General features: G+C 28.7%; 1 protein-coding gene across 1 annotated transcript; it reads right to left on the bottom strand.

Moving 5' to 3' along the window:
• Window positions 1–4,121: 4,121 nt before the first annotated feature.
• LOC115878843 (collagen alpha-1(III) chain-like) lies at window positions 4,122–12,946 on the bottom strand. The gene is made up of 4 exons (XM_030895461.1): window positions 12,898–12,946; window positions 11,951–12,077; window positions 11,820–11,894; window positions 4,122–4,462 (listed from the first exon to the last, which is right to left on the bottom strand). Exons 1-4 carry the CDS (start codon window positions 12,940–12,942, stop codon window positions 4,188–4,190), a joined length of 522 nt encoding a protein of 173 aa, XP_030751321.1. The 5' UTR covers window positions 12,943–12,946; the 3' UTR covers window positions 4,122–4,187.
• Window positions 12,947–15,205: the final 2,259 nt, after the last annotated feature.

Here is a 15,205-nt window from a genome sequence, read left to right on the forward strand (position 1 = left end):
TCATTAATTACATCTCGTTTTATGTTGATATATATTCCACAAAATTAATATTTGAACAGGCGTTTATAATATGTAGAGTAAATATTTAAGAACAAAACTTTTCAATCAATCTGCAGCAATATAATTACAATATGCTTATTATTTAATTTTTGTTATAATGGAATAAGTATAATTGTATATGTTGTTTGTTTACGCGGCTTTAATTGAATAATATAATAGTAGTATTGCTTGAAGAGTAATACCGCCAAAACAGTTAGTCACTATGTATTGCCTAACAGTTTTGCGATTTTAAATTTTGGAAATATATTTTTTTCCAAATTGTAATTAATAATGTTAGATAATGATTAAAACTAAATATTCTTGTGTAACCTAAGAGGAATAGCCAGAGAGAACATAGAAAGTTGCGGTTTGCGCTGATATTTTGGAAATTTTGACAATGTGTTCTATTTATCTTGTACAAAAAGAAACAAAATCCGTTATTTAAGTTTTTTATGCTAAAGCGCAATATCTGTTATGATGCCAAACAGCGGCCTCTAGCTACCACGAAAAAATCTATATTTTGAAACAAAATTTGTACTGAAGATTATTAAGAAAGAAAAGCTCTCTTAAACGAGCCTTAGTTTGTTTAATTAGATTTATCCTTATTTTAATAAAAGCAAGTTTAACCTTCCCCCACCACTTTACGAGATAAAGCAGAATACGCTATACCAAAAAAATACAAATTTCCCATTGATTATAATAGCAATATTTAAAATACCTCTTCACCTGTATATTTTTGAGATAAATCCTGAATTGGCCATCACTGATGCCGCCCTCTAGCGAACATTTTTCGAAATTGAAAATAATTTCCAGCGATTTCTTTTGACTGATTTACTTATTACAATTTTTTCCCAAAGTTATACGATAAGTAGTTTCTGAAATACAGCCCGCGTGTATTTTAGTTGACCCGATATACAGGGTGGCGCCTCCCATACGCCGCGGAAGCTCCAAGGAGAACGGTAGTTTATATCGAAATGAAATTTTGGCAGCTTATGTAGGTTAACTGAAAGAATTTTATAAAAATATATAAAATTATACAGGGTATCTCCAAAAAAAGTTACACATCGAAGTTATGTTTTTTCTAATGGAACACCCTATATATTAATGGATTTTTGGATTCTAGGAAAAAATAAAGGTGAGTTTTATTAAAGAAACATATACCTAAAATCTAAGGATTTTGACATATTTCACACTTTCTGAAAATGAAGAGTAAATTTTAAATTTCGATAATAGCTATGATTCGAGCTACATAAATTTTAGTTGACCTTGTATAGCCTGATATTTAATTACAGTAACCATTGTATTATAAACCAAATTGAAATTTGACCCGAAAAGTTATACAAGGTGAGACAAAATTAATATGGAACATTAATCACTTTTAAATGCAAGTTACTCCGTTATTTTAAATGGAACACCCAGTATATTTTTCCGGTGTTCAATGAGGAATTTATATATCTTCAAAATATTATTAAGGTTGCCTACCCCTCAAACAAAGACTTTCATAGATATTTTAATTTTTATGATTTTGCGTCAGTAGATCTTTTGTTATTTAAAAAAATCTAGGTGGCTGTGTGATATACCTTTTGTTAATTTAACAAAAATTAAAGACTGTAGAGTAAAATACTCAAGGATAAGAAAAAAGATACACGTTCAAAACATATTTTAATTATTACAGAATTAAAACTAGATATAAACATATAATTATGTGACAAAAATTAGCTACATGAAATCAAATGCTCAAAATGCTTCCTTTCCTGTTAACTGCATAAAATGATTGTCTTTTCAAAATGATCTTTTCATTTTAAAAGGCATTATGTGGAGTTCTGCCTCGAAATGCAGCTACAATAATTTCTCTTATGTTGTCGACAATGGTTGGTCGAGTTTTGTAAACACTGTCTTTAACATATCCTTATAAAAAAACCAGATTAGATAAAATCAGGAGCGTTTAAGTATTCTATTAATTGGCGAATGCACACTGCATTCACCAACTAATAGAATCATATCAATTTTCTCTGATGTAGGATTTTACGTACGTTTATGTAGGAAGTTTGCGTTTTCGGCAAATTTCTGAGAATTTTTTTTTGTGTGTTTTAACTGACATAAAATGATAACTAGTTGTTAAAGTTGAACTAATGAGACAGCTGTGTTGAAATAACGTCAGACATATCACAGCCACCTAGATTTTACCAAATAATAAAGATCTAGTCAGATCAAATCATGTAAATGAAAATATCTAGGAAAATCTTTGTCTAAAAGAATAACATACTTTTGAAGGTGACCAATGTTCAATATTAATTTTGTCTCACCCTGTATAACTTTTTGGACCAAGTTTTAACTTAATTAGAGTACAATAGTTAATTTAATTACATATTAGGTTATACCGGGTAAATTCCAATTTAGGTAGCCTTTATTGTAATTTAAAAATTGTTCTTTATTTCTAGAAAATGTTAAATATGTCAAAAACCTTAAATTTTAGTCATATACTTCTCTTATAAAACTCACCTTTATTTTTCTCGCAGAATCCGAAAATCAATTAATATATAGGGTGTTCCATTACAAAAAACACAACTTTGATATGTAACTTTTTTGGGACACCCTGTAGAACTCTTTATATTTTTAAAAAGTGCTTTGAATTAAGCTACATATGCTCACAAAATTTAATTTCTATGAGTAGCGCCACCCTGTATATCTATTAACCTAAAAGTAGGATCTTGTGGTAAATATTAAGTATTTAGTAAAATGTGTTCTTATATAATTAAATAAATTTTAATCCATGAATATTCGTTAATTTCAATAAAATATGTTCTCGTTGTTAGGAAATATCTACCAAATAGAGCGAACTCGCTTGAATTGTTCTGTACTTGACCCCCGACTGAACAATCGAATATTCTGCTAATCCTCAGACGGTATTGTTTTATATAGGATTAATCTTGGGTATATATGAAGGGGCTTATATTTTAGGTCAACAGAAATAGATATGAGCATAAATTCTACTCTCAGAACATCGCTATAGTTTTGAGGATTTTTACATTAAAGAACAAAAATTACTAATACTTTTATATACTTTTTTGCCTGCCTATGTAAGTTCTATAATGAATTTAATAACGTTCAGTAATTAAGGAAATAACTATACAGGGCGACTCTTAAATAAGTGAATTTTTTTGAGGGCTGGTAAATCTCGATAAAAGAAACAACAGCTCATATTTTCTCTTTACCGTTTTTAAAAAGTCCAAAATAACCGAGTTCTTAACCACTGGATCTTTCAGGACCACTGGATCTTTTCTGTTTTTTTTTGTAAATTCAATTTACTACCATGTTGCCATATTATCAAGAAATTATGTTTTTAACTAAAAACCGCTAAAAACTAAAAAAAAAATGTTTTTTTTAAAAAAAATTCTAAATTTTCAATTTTTTCTCCACAAAAATCATAATCGTGTTTGCCGTAGTCTTCAATTGTTTCCGTATAGTTTCAATCCCGTTCTCCCGTCTCCAATAGTTTCTTAGTAAAATTTAAAATTTAAAAAAAAAGTCCGATTTATACTCGGATTTATACTATATCTCCGAAACTAAAATTTCATAAAAAGTCAAAATATGTTTACAAATTCATTTACTCAAAATTCTGTATAAAAACATTTTTAGAAACCCGTATCTCCAATAGTTCCTTAGTAAAAATTAAAATTTTTAAAAAAAGGTCTGGGTGTTTCTGCGGTAAATAAAACAAACAACATATCAAAATTAACAAAAGAAGTTGTATATTCTCGTAAAAATATCGAAAAAATTGTTCGAAATAAATTTGGAAGTTTTCTGGAATAAAAATATTTTAATATGCTAATATACAGTCTGAATAATGTATATGTTTCTGTATTTCATTCTTTTTAAAGAAAGTTATATGCATACAGCGGAATATTCTTGAGTGGAAAGTTTAAAAATATTAAGATTTTTTTAGAAAAATTCAGAACTCAATTTTGAAGAAAAATATTATTGTGCAGAATAATATTTTATGCGAAATAATAATTGTTCTTTGAGTCTTGAATTAACATTGAAAGATGAATAACAAAAAGTTCAAAAAATAATACTTTTATTGGTACAATTAACTAAAAATATGCAATGTTATTTACAACTAAAATTTATGCTATGAATAGAAAAAATTAGACTGGCAGATAAGTGTTTGAAATAGAATTTGGGTGGATTGAACCTGAAGCATCAGGTCCGAATGGATTACCGCTGTTTGGCTGATAATTTCCTGGAGGACCAGGTGGCCCATTTGGACCATTCGGGCCACCTGGACCACTTGGACCACCTGGACCACCTGGGCCACCTGGGCCTCCTGGTCCTCCTGGTCCTCCTGGTCCACCTGGTCCACCATGACCTCCTGAACCATCAGAGCCTACACCACCAAATCCTCCGTTTCCGCCAAATCCACCTAAAAATAAAAGTAAAATCAAAGAATTAGACTGTTTAATCGACAATATAAATATTACAACTAAAAATTAAAAACAAACAAAAAAATCAAAGTCAAGTACAAAAAGTTAAAACTTTTTGGTTTTATCTCATTAGTAATTATTAATTTGAAGTTAGATTTCATGTAACGTAATTTTAACAGAGCCCCAACGGTTAGACGTATTTAAAAAAAAATAAAGTGTTTTTTAATAACTGTATTTAGATGTTTTAAATAGTTTTTTTCTTTGTTCTTTTTGTACTCTTTTGCTTCTTACAACGGAAGGAGTTAAACTTCCTGAAACGTTAAACATTTTTTGTATGTTAAGCAAATTTGTTTTACTAGTAAACGACCACTGACAAATTGGTCTGCGTTGAATCAATGCAGTGATGTTTACCAAAAATACCGTTTTATTTTGTAGAAATTTAGTGGCATAACGTTTTGGTATTATAAATAATAAAAAGTATAGTTCTTACGAACTTCGACTAGCCATAGCCTTTATAGACTTTGAGAAGGCTTTCACTCCATATATTTTAAAGCACTAATAGAAACCCTAGCGAAACAAGGTATTGACATGTCTTATATAGAAACTCTCGCCAAACAAAGAAGCCAAAGAAGGAGTAATGATATATAAAACTACCCCAGAGTACCCAACTGCCAAAGGAGGAAAAGCAGGGAAACGCGATAACCCCAAAGCTGTTTACAGCAACACTAGAAGAAATCTTCTGTCAACTGGAGTGGACCAACAACGGATTAAATATACACAGCTTGGGATTTCTACTGTTATCTATATAATTAAGTTAGTATGGAGTACTTATGGAGTAAACTCAATCATATTTAAATCTACAATACCACCTTATCTAAAGAAGAAAACATTCGACCAATGTCTACTACTAGTCATGACCTATGCATGCGAAACCTGGATACTTATTATAAAGAAACTGCAAGTCACCTAATACTCAATGAAACGAAATATGCTATGCTGGGAATAATCAAGAAAGAGCGCAAGAGAATAGAGTGGATACGACAAAAATCTTTGGTAATAGGCTACACCATATGGAGCTTTCTTATTTCTAGTTAAGGAAACTAGTTTTTGAGGGAAGTCACTGTACGAAGAAACCTTGTAAACCAGAAAATATTTTATAAGCCCCAAAGTTTTTTGGAATTATCTCATTAGCTAACTGTGATTTGGTGTTAATTGATAATTTTTAATTTGACATAATGTTATATTAAGTCAAATATACAACAATGTATAAGTTCGTTTTGTTATTATTAAAAAAACATATTAATATACCCACTGACAGTGAATTCAGATTTAATTAAAAACAAAAAACAAAATATTAAGTATGATGTTAGCGTGTGAAGTTATTCTAGTACTTCTTTTTTGTTCTATAATTGAAATAAACAAAAATATATCTGAAAGTCTCTTTCAATTACGCACAAAGAATTTCTTTCACAACACAGTTCAGAAATTAATAAATATGTTTTCATAAACACATTTAATTGATTCAAAAAACGAACTTTTTTGCGAGTTTTTTCCTTAAGGGTTAGATACTGGCTCCTCTTTAATATACAGATTTGATTTTTGCTTTGAAAAATAAAAGCCATAAATAAAAACGTTATCTTAAAATTAAATGCTTTGTGAAATTTTGTGTTTAAGACATTTATTTTTATTTTCAGTACAAGATATTTTTGCGAAAGGTAAAACCAAAAACAAAGGCTTACTACTCTCAATGAAAGATTTAAATATACATAGCGTAATGTGTTTTAACGAAGGTTTCTCTATTTCAAACCTTAAGGTTATTTAATGAGATAACAGTTGTTGTTGACCTCATATTTTGATTAAGTTGAAGGCGATAACATTGATATTCTTAGAATATTGATTAATGGAAAAAGATTCTTATTTTGGTTATTTATTTTTAGTAGTAGAGAAGTTTTGTTGGAATTTGATAAAAATTTTGTTGAGTTGTTTTAAACTAGAAGTATAGTCTATTATTATATTATTAATGATTATAGTAGGAATTGTATAATCGAACAGCTGAATAAGAACTACTAGAGGGAAACACCATTCACATTTAATATCAATGTGAATTTATTTGATCTAAAATTTGCCTGATTGCCAATAGTCCTGAAGAACTACAAGCCCAAATTAACGAACTAAATACAGCTTGCAATAAAGTAGGTCTCAAAATAGATTTAGCAAAAACTATAAAGTAATGTAAACGAACTAGTGGACAGAAAAACATTCTAAATAAAACAATACTGGAAATAATAGAAGAATATATACAACGTGTTTAAAAATAAATGCGAAAAACTTCAGGGGGTGATTCCTTGTTCAAAATAAAGGGTAATTTGCGTATATTTGGTATAAACGTTGGGTCAAAAGTCAACCATTAGGGAGATATCGCGGTACAAAGATGGCGGAAAAATAATGTTTATATTTTTTATCTTGAAAACGAAAAGCGATAGACTAATGAAATTATGGAGGCATTACTGTTATGAAAACACACTTTCTGGTAATTTTTTCACTTTTTTAAAATGAGTGGAAGGGGTTGAAATAAACAACCCCTATCATACTTGTTAACGAAATTTAAAGAAAAATCTTATCAAACACATGAAAAAAAAAATAATTTGGATAGTTTAGTTTGTTCAGAAACATTTTTATCTCTTGTTTTTTTTTTGATAAAACTCACCGATTTGAAATTAAAAAATAAAATGTAAAGCATTACATGTCAGGAGAAAAAGCATTTTTAGATAAAGAATCCAATGGGCTGCTGGAGTTTTTTTAGGAAAAAAATTAGTCGGCCTCTGTCACTTGTCTAATGTTATTTTATTTGACATTACTCTACTGCAATATGTACTACGTTATTATTTTACGATCAATTAATTATTCCGAAGCCTTTTTTCTTTATCTAAAAATGATTTTGTTTTATTTTTTAATTTCAAATCGGCGAGTTTTATCAAAAAAACACAAGAGATAAAAAAGTTTCTAAACAAATTAAGCTATCGAAATTATTTTTTTTGCATGTGTTTGATAAGATTTTTCTTTAAATTTCGTTAACAAGGATGATAGGGGTAATTTATTTCAACTCCTTCCACTCATTTTAAAAAAGTGAAAAAATTACCAGAAAGTGTGTTTTCATAACAGTAATGCTTCCATAAAATTTCATTAGTCTATCTCTTTTCGTTTTCAAGATAAAAAATAAAAACATTATTTTTCCGCCATGTTTGTACAGCGATATCTCCCTAATGGTTGACTTTTGACCCAACATTTATAAAGCAAACTACCCTTTATTTTTAACAAGGAATCACCCCTTGAAGTTTTTCGCATTTGTTTTGAAACACCCTGTATATTTGGAATAACTAATACATACAGGCTACACAATAATTGGAAATGGTTGATTAAGCTGAAAATGATGAAATATCAAAACATTTTTTTCTAGTAAATTGAGTATAGTCTGTAGAGGTGATTCAAATAATATTACATTTAATAAAACTATTATTTTGAATTACATATTTTAAGTAATATTATATTTTTGTGTTATAATTTAATTAATAGTCTAAAAATAAACTATTAATTTAATATAGAAATTATTAAAAAAATATCAAGAACAAACTTGAAAATGAAAAGTACCTATCTCGCGTATAATGTATCACTTAAATATTCATAAAAGCATATTTATTTTTTCATTTTATATCAAGATCCCATTGAAAACGATATTAAATTAAATTTTCTGTACATATTTTTCGCTGTTTATCACTGAAGATAGCAAGAACAAAGATTTGTTAGACGTTCCTAAAGAAATATTTTAATAAAGCATTATATTTTAAACATCTCGTTGTTTTAGATGTTTGAAAGATATTTATAAGTCATATTTTGTAAGCTCTAAGCTATTACAATAAAATTCTATTTGTGCTGGTGGCGAAAATTGACTGCGTGAAATATTAAATAAATATTAATTCAAAATTTATAAAAATTATAATGAAACTTCTTAAGAAAGGTATATTTTAAGTATATCTTATCCCATTAATGTCAGAAAATATAAAAAAAAATATACAGGGTTGTTCACCACATTCGACACGGAATATTGTAGCTAAACGATTAGGTTTTTACAAATTGTAAGTTTTGGGTTCGTTGAAGGACTATTAGAGCTACAATTTAAAAATATTTTTACAAAATACAGAGTGTCCTAAATAAATAAAAAATATCAAAGTTGTATTTTTTAAATGGAACACCCTGTATCTTATTACATTTTTAGTTTCTACGATTAAAATAAAGGTAAATTTGATTAAGGTCTATTACACTTAAACCTTACCGTTTTTGAAATATTTTCAATTTTTAGAAATTGCAGTATACATTTTAAGGCTTCATTTCTCCGAGGGTATCAAAGTTTTTAATACTAAATATTTAGTGAAGTTTATTTATTGATCAGTTATTGTGTTGCAATAATAAATATTTTACTACTTTATACAGAGTGTCTAAATATTTATTTTAAATAATTATTAGCTTTAAACGGCAATAACTTGTTTAATTTAAATAGAACACTCTGTATATTTTATGAGAATCAGATGCACAATTTAATTGTCTATCAGACTGTATTATACCATTTTTTACCTATCTCTTCAAGTTTCCGTAGAAAATGCATTTTCTTGTAATTTAGAACTCATTTATGAATATACCCATGGAATACTGACATTTTAGATTATTTTTAAAGATGTACCAACTTTTTAAAGAGTACAGATACTAATATTGTCGATATAGTTCGTTTATTTCATTAAAAAATAAAAAAAAAACTGTTTAAATATTTGTTAAAGAGGATCAATTAATATGATTCGAGTATTCAAACTACATTAATTGACTGTTTGCGTTGATTAATAATAATTGCTCCAAATACTAAAAAACTGAATTATGTATGTGTATTAGACAGTGTGGTAAGAAACCAACACCTTAAAAATGATATTTAATTTTTTGACAAATGCTTATTTATAACAACAGAAACGTTGATTTTCATAACTTATTATTATATAGATTTCTGATTCAAATCCACATTTATTTAGAATAATTTATTAATGAACGCAATTAAGTACGTAATTAATTAGTATTTAGTCGTAAATACTGGTGGTATATTTAATTAATGGTATACTCTTTTATAAAGATTTACATAGTTTTCTTTTTGCATACAAATTGGCTAGTAATATTATCGTTTTACTAAAAACGATAATAGTATAATTTTTATTATTGCAACACAATAACTGATCAATAAATAAACTTCAGTAAATATTTAGTACTAAAAACTTTGATACCCTCGGAGAAATGAACCCTTAAAATTTATACTGCAATTTCACAAAATTGAAAATATTTCAAAAACTGTAAGGTTTAAGTGATCTTGATGAGTGAGATAATCTTAATCAAATTTACCTTTATTTTAATCGTAGAAACTAAAACTGCAATAATATACAGGGTGTTCCATTTAAAAAAATACAACTTTGATATTTTTTATTTATTTGGGACACTCTGTATCTTGTAAAAATATTTTTAAATTGTAGCTCTAATAGGCCTTCCACGAACCCAAAACTTACAATTTGTAAAAATCTAATCGTTTAGCTACAATACTCCGTGTCGTATGTGGTGAACAACCCTGTATATGTTGTCTACATGTATGGGTATTATAAATGTATTATAAGTATAGGTAAATACATTTTTATATAGATACTAGCGTGTACCAGCGACTTCGTTCGCGTCGAATTAATCATTTGTAATGGTGATGATAAAGGAAAGCAAGAATTTCCATTAACGTACAAACTGGATAAAATTTTCTCACATTTATGTCAGCATGAGAAAAAACAATATGGCGATATTATTATATAACTTGGTAATATTTGAGTGATATTTGAGACTTGGTAATAATACGAGATCAACCCCTACGGTTGATCTCGTTGGAATTCGACTTTCGAAAAATCCGTTTGCCAAATATACGCCTTTTACGTCAAGCAGTTTAAGCAGAATCGTGGTTAAAAAATTACCCAACTCGGAACACCCTGTATGATTCTTTAAAAAAATTCAAAATATGTAAAAAACTAAATAAATGATGCTTGTCCAAGCGTTTTCCCGAAAGACTAACCGTTTTTTAAATAACAAATATTGTAATATTTGAGGGGCGTTTTCACCCTCTTCGAATTTGAGATTCGAGAAGCCCCTCCTTATCGAACCTCTACAACCCACAGTCAATCCGTTTGCCAAAAATTGAGATTCTTACGTTGAGTGGTTTGAGCAGGATCGTGATTAATCAGTATGTCAGTCACTTAAGGATTTTATATATTAGTATAGATTCATAATGTTAAATTAATTTAAATCAACCACTATAAAATTTGACGAATATTCAAGATATTAAGTAACAAATAGTATATTTTTGTTAGACAGAATTAAAAGTAGGCCAAAATTTAGTCCAAGTAAATAGGCCTTTAAATATGAAGTTTTGGTAAAAAAATGAATTTTTGATATAAGTTACTTTGAAAGATATAAAATCAAATTGTGAAAGATTTTTAGATTCACCCCCAAGAAGGGGTGAAATAAGTAAATAAAATTATTTCTTTGAAATTTCGGAGAAACGCTAAGAATTAGAAAAAAAGTTCAAATAAAAGTTGTTGACCGTGAAATTTTACATAGAAATGATCCCTATACTTTTTTTGCTCGGGTCAAAATTAACCGTAATAGAGTGGCTAGAAGTTGAGGGTGATTAAAAAAAATTTAAACAAAATTATAAGTTGCTGAAAAATTCATATATTTAACGTTTTTATTCAATCTGTTTTGAAAATTATAAATTCCAATTAAGATTTGTTTAAATTAACCCCGAGAAAAGGCATAATTATTAATTAATAAAATAATTAATATTAAAATATAAATAAAATGTTTTTTTTTTCAAATTTTAGAGAAACAATAAGGACTTCTAGCTACCCTCTCCTCTCTGGGTTAATTTTGATTTGAGCAAAAAAGTATAGAAACCATTTTTATGTAAAATGGAACGCTCTATACGGTATTTTGAAAAAATTAATTTTATTTATTTATTTTACCCCTTCTCGGGGGTGAATTTAAAAAAAATATTTCACAATTCGTTTTTAGATCTTTCAAAGTAACTTGTACCGTATGATCGAGAAAAAACGGCGTCAGCAATGGCTATGGAATGAAGATCGCTGTCATTTTATATGTAAATTTATATGGGAAATGCCATCGATGTTCATTTCCCAGCCAACTGGATGCCGTTTTTTTTCGATCATACGGTATATCAAAAATTCAAGTTTTTACTTTCTTGGGCTATATTAAACATAAACATTTATCACTTACCTTCAGGTCCGGCTATGTGAACATAAGGTACATCTTGATGAACATATTTACCCGATGCGTCATCTACATACTGACCTAAAGTTTTCAATTTAAGTAAATAATATAAAGAAAATAAATTTATCTATACAAACCGCTGTCATCAGGAATGTATTGTCCACTATTAAGGTGGTTTTCTGAGTAACTATGAACGTGGTCAAATGGACTTTTGTGCACCACAATGGCAGCTGATCCTAAAGAAACCAATCCCAATAGAACTATCTAAAAAATAATGATTTTTTAAATTTAATTTGCTTAAGTTATAAATCGGAAACATGAAAGTTCTTTCTATACAGGGTATCCCAGAAATAAGTGCAATTATTTTAAGGGGTGGTAGATCTCGATAAAAGAAACATATTTTGTCTTTATGGTTTTTCAAATAAGTCCAAAATAACGGAGTTATTTTACTTTGAAAATTTCCATTTCCAAAGAAAATGATTTTTTCCTCAAATTTTGAGAACTACTGGATCTTTTCATGATTTTCTTTCTTGTAAATTTAATCTACTACCTATGTTGCCACATTATCAAGAAATTGTTTTTTAACTAAAAACTAAAAAAAAATCCAAAAACTTCCGAATTTTCAAAAAAAAATTCTCGAAAAAACCTCATAGGCGTGTTTCAGGGGTTGAACTATACAACCAGTTAAAATAATTGCACTTATTTCTGGGACACCTTGTATATGTAATGCTGTTCAATATAGCTCATGAATATTGTTTAAAAAAATGCAGCTGATCTTAAAGATACCAACCCCAATTCTACTATCTAAAAATAATTATTCTATTAAATTAATTTTATTTGCTTAAAATTGAAAATTCTTACTATATGTAATGCTCTTCGATACAGCTAACAGATATTGTTTCAGGTAATATTAAACAAGTACCTATTTTTGTAATGTAATTTTTAAACTGGGTGTAATTGAGGAGATAGCTTTAATCATTTTTTTTGTGTGTGTTTTGGTTTTAAATACTGGTATAATGAGTAATGATTAATATAAAAGTGATTTCAAAAAATTGGAAGTATAATTTAAACAATTTCTACATACCGCTAATCCTTTCATCTTCATCGTGTGTCTATCAGTGTCTATCATAGAAAAAAACCTTAAACTATTGTCAAATTCTTTTAAGAAACTTGTTTTTATATATTTAGATGAGCGACAATATTAAAATCAAGAATTTATATAATTTTTAAATTAGGTAGTTTTTGCATATGGGTTTAGTAACGTTAACTTTAATAAATCTCCTTATTTTGTATTTATTTTAGTCATTGAATTGATAGCAAATACCATTCATTGTTCCTATACCGCTGGAAATGTGTATCATTATGAAAAAGGAAATTAATGTATATACAATTATTATTTTGGATATAACCTAATGTTATCCATAATCTATAGTTGGATAAAAATTCTTTTTATTTATGTTGTAAAATACAGGTTGATTCATTTGAAGTAATAAAATTAAATACACGTCTATATTTTACTCCCTCTGTATATATCATGTACCATATGATCGAATATAAACGGCGTCAGCGATGGCTATGAAATGAAGATCGCTGTCATTTTTTATAGGTAAATTTATATGGGAAATGTCATCGATTGTCATTTCATAGCCATTGATGACGCCGTTTTTATTCGATCATACGGTATTTTAATGTTTTTCATTATATCGTATGACCCAAAAAAGCACCCAGTTGGCTTGGAAATGACGATGACATTCCCCATATAATTTTACATATAAAATGATAGCGATCTTTATTTCATAGCCATCGCTGACGCCGTTTTTTTTTTCGATTGTATGGTATTTAGTTCTGTACGACTTTATGATTTTTATTTTATAAAATATTGCCAATTAAAAAATATAAAAAATTTGCTATTACAGGGTGTTTAAAAAAACATGTGCTATCTCTCGTGGGGAGATTCCTCAGGTAAAGATAGGATTTATTTTTTATATCAAAATAGGTCCGATTCTGCTTTGTTTTTGATAGCTACGGGGGTTAATGTCTTCATTTTTTTTTTATTTGTTATAATTTTTTTGCAAGTGGGGCATATGTGCATATGGGTTATCACTAGAATATTTTTCTAAAAAAACTGTGCGCCATTGACTTTTTTCCCTTGTTAGCACAGTTGTGTAGCCATTACAATTGCGTGCCGATTAAAAGTTGCCTCTTGATATTTTGGCCAAAGTGTTAAATACGTACTCATTGATTTCTCATAAAAAATATGAAAAAAGGTCCTATAAAATGCATAGTTTTAAAGTTACAGGATGTTAAAATTTTTAAAAATAGATCTTTTTTAATGCTAAATTAATCTTCTATTCTAAAAGTGATCTTATTTTTACGTGGGGAATCTCCCCACGAGAGATGGAACACATACAAACACCCTGTATTTGAAATGGGAATTTTTTGGCAAGTTGGAAAGGCAATAAAGATATTCATTTCATTTAAATAAATGCGATTTTAGTTGAACAGTATTTATGTCACTGTAAATGTCCGAAATGCGGTAAAATCTAGGATAAGCGCGCTAAACCTAGGATTTACCAAAAACAAGTGGTAAAAGCTCGAAAACTTCTTTATTTTGCTTCCATTTCGGACTGTTACCGGACCCAAACAGTAAATCTTAGGATTTACCACACCGCATTGGTAAAAGTACGAATTATTTTTCTTATAGCAACAATATCGATAAATTAAGGATGTCGATATACAAAGACATCTCTGTTTTTGTTTACTTAGGCATTGAAATTTTAACGATTATCGTTTCACGATATCGATTTTTGTAACGTATCAGTCTTATATTTGTTACTGTAAATGTTCGAAATGCGGTAAAACCTAGGATAAGCGCGCTAAACCTAGGATTTACCAAAAACATTTACTAATTAGGTTAGCCTGGTTATTTGGAGGGTATTAATGCATTGGTTAGCCTGGTAGCCTGGTTATGAGGGGGGGGGGTATTAATGCATTGGTTAGGTGGTTATTTGGTGGGGTTGGTTGGTTTTTACTACCATTTGCTTATTCGTACTTTTACCAATGCGGTTAGTTGGTAGTAAATCCTAAGATTTACTGTTTGGGTCCGGTAAAAGTCCGAAATGGAAGCAAAATAAATAGGTTTCGGGCTTTTACCACATGCTTTTGGTAAATCCTAGGTTTAGCGCGCTTAGCCTAGGTTTTTCCGCATTTCGGACATTTACAGTAACATATATAAACCACACTGTAATGAGGGCTTACATCATGAAATTAGCACGTTAGTTAAGGGTTAATTATTATGATAAGGCATACATTTTACATAAACCATTTTTATAACTTCTCTTTTTCTAAGGAGCTATCTCGTCGACATTGACCTAGATCTTGCTTATTTTTTT

Source organism: Sitophilus oryzae, unplaced genomic scaffold (genome assembly GCF_002938485.1).
Source record: "Sitophilus oryzae breed Bouriz unplaced genomic scaffold, Soryzae_2.0 scaffold_1532_pilon_pilon, whole genome shotgun sequence".
Classification (NCBI taxonomy): Eukaryota; Metazoa; Arthropoda; class Insecta; order Coleoptera; family Curculionidae; genus Sitophilus; species Sitophilus oryzae.

Coding starts and splice junctions, on each gene's coding strand:
- LOC115878843 (XM_030895461.1), bottom strand. CDS start 12,942: ATGATAGACACTGATAGACACACGATGAAGATGAAAGGATTAGCG. Junction 12,078..12,897: donor TGAAGATGAAAGGATTAGCG/GTATGTAGAAAT, acceptor ATTATTTTTTAG/ATAGTTCTATTGGGATTGGT. Junction 4,463..11,819: donor TCACATAGCCGGACCTGAAG/GTAAGTGATAAA, acceptor TTTTATTTTTAG/GTGGATTTGGCGGAAACGGA.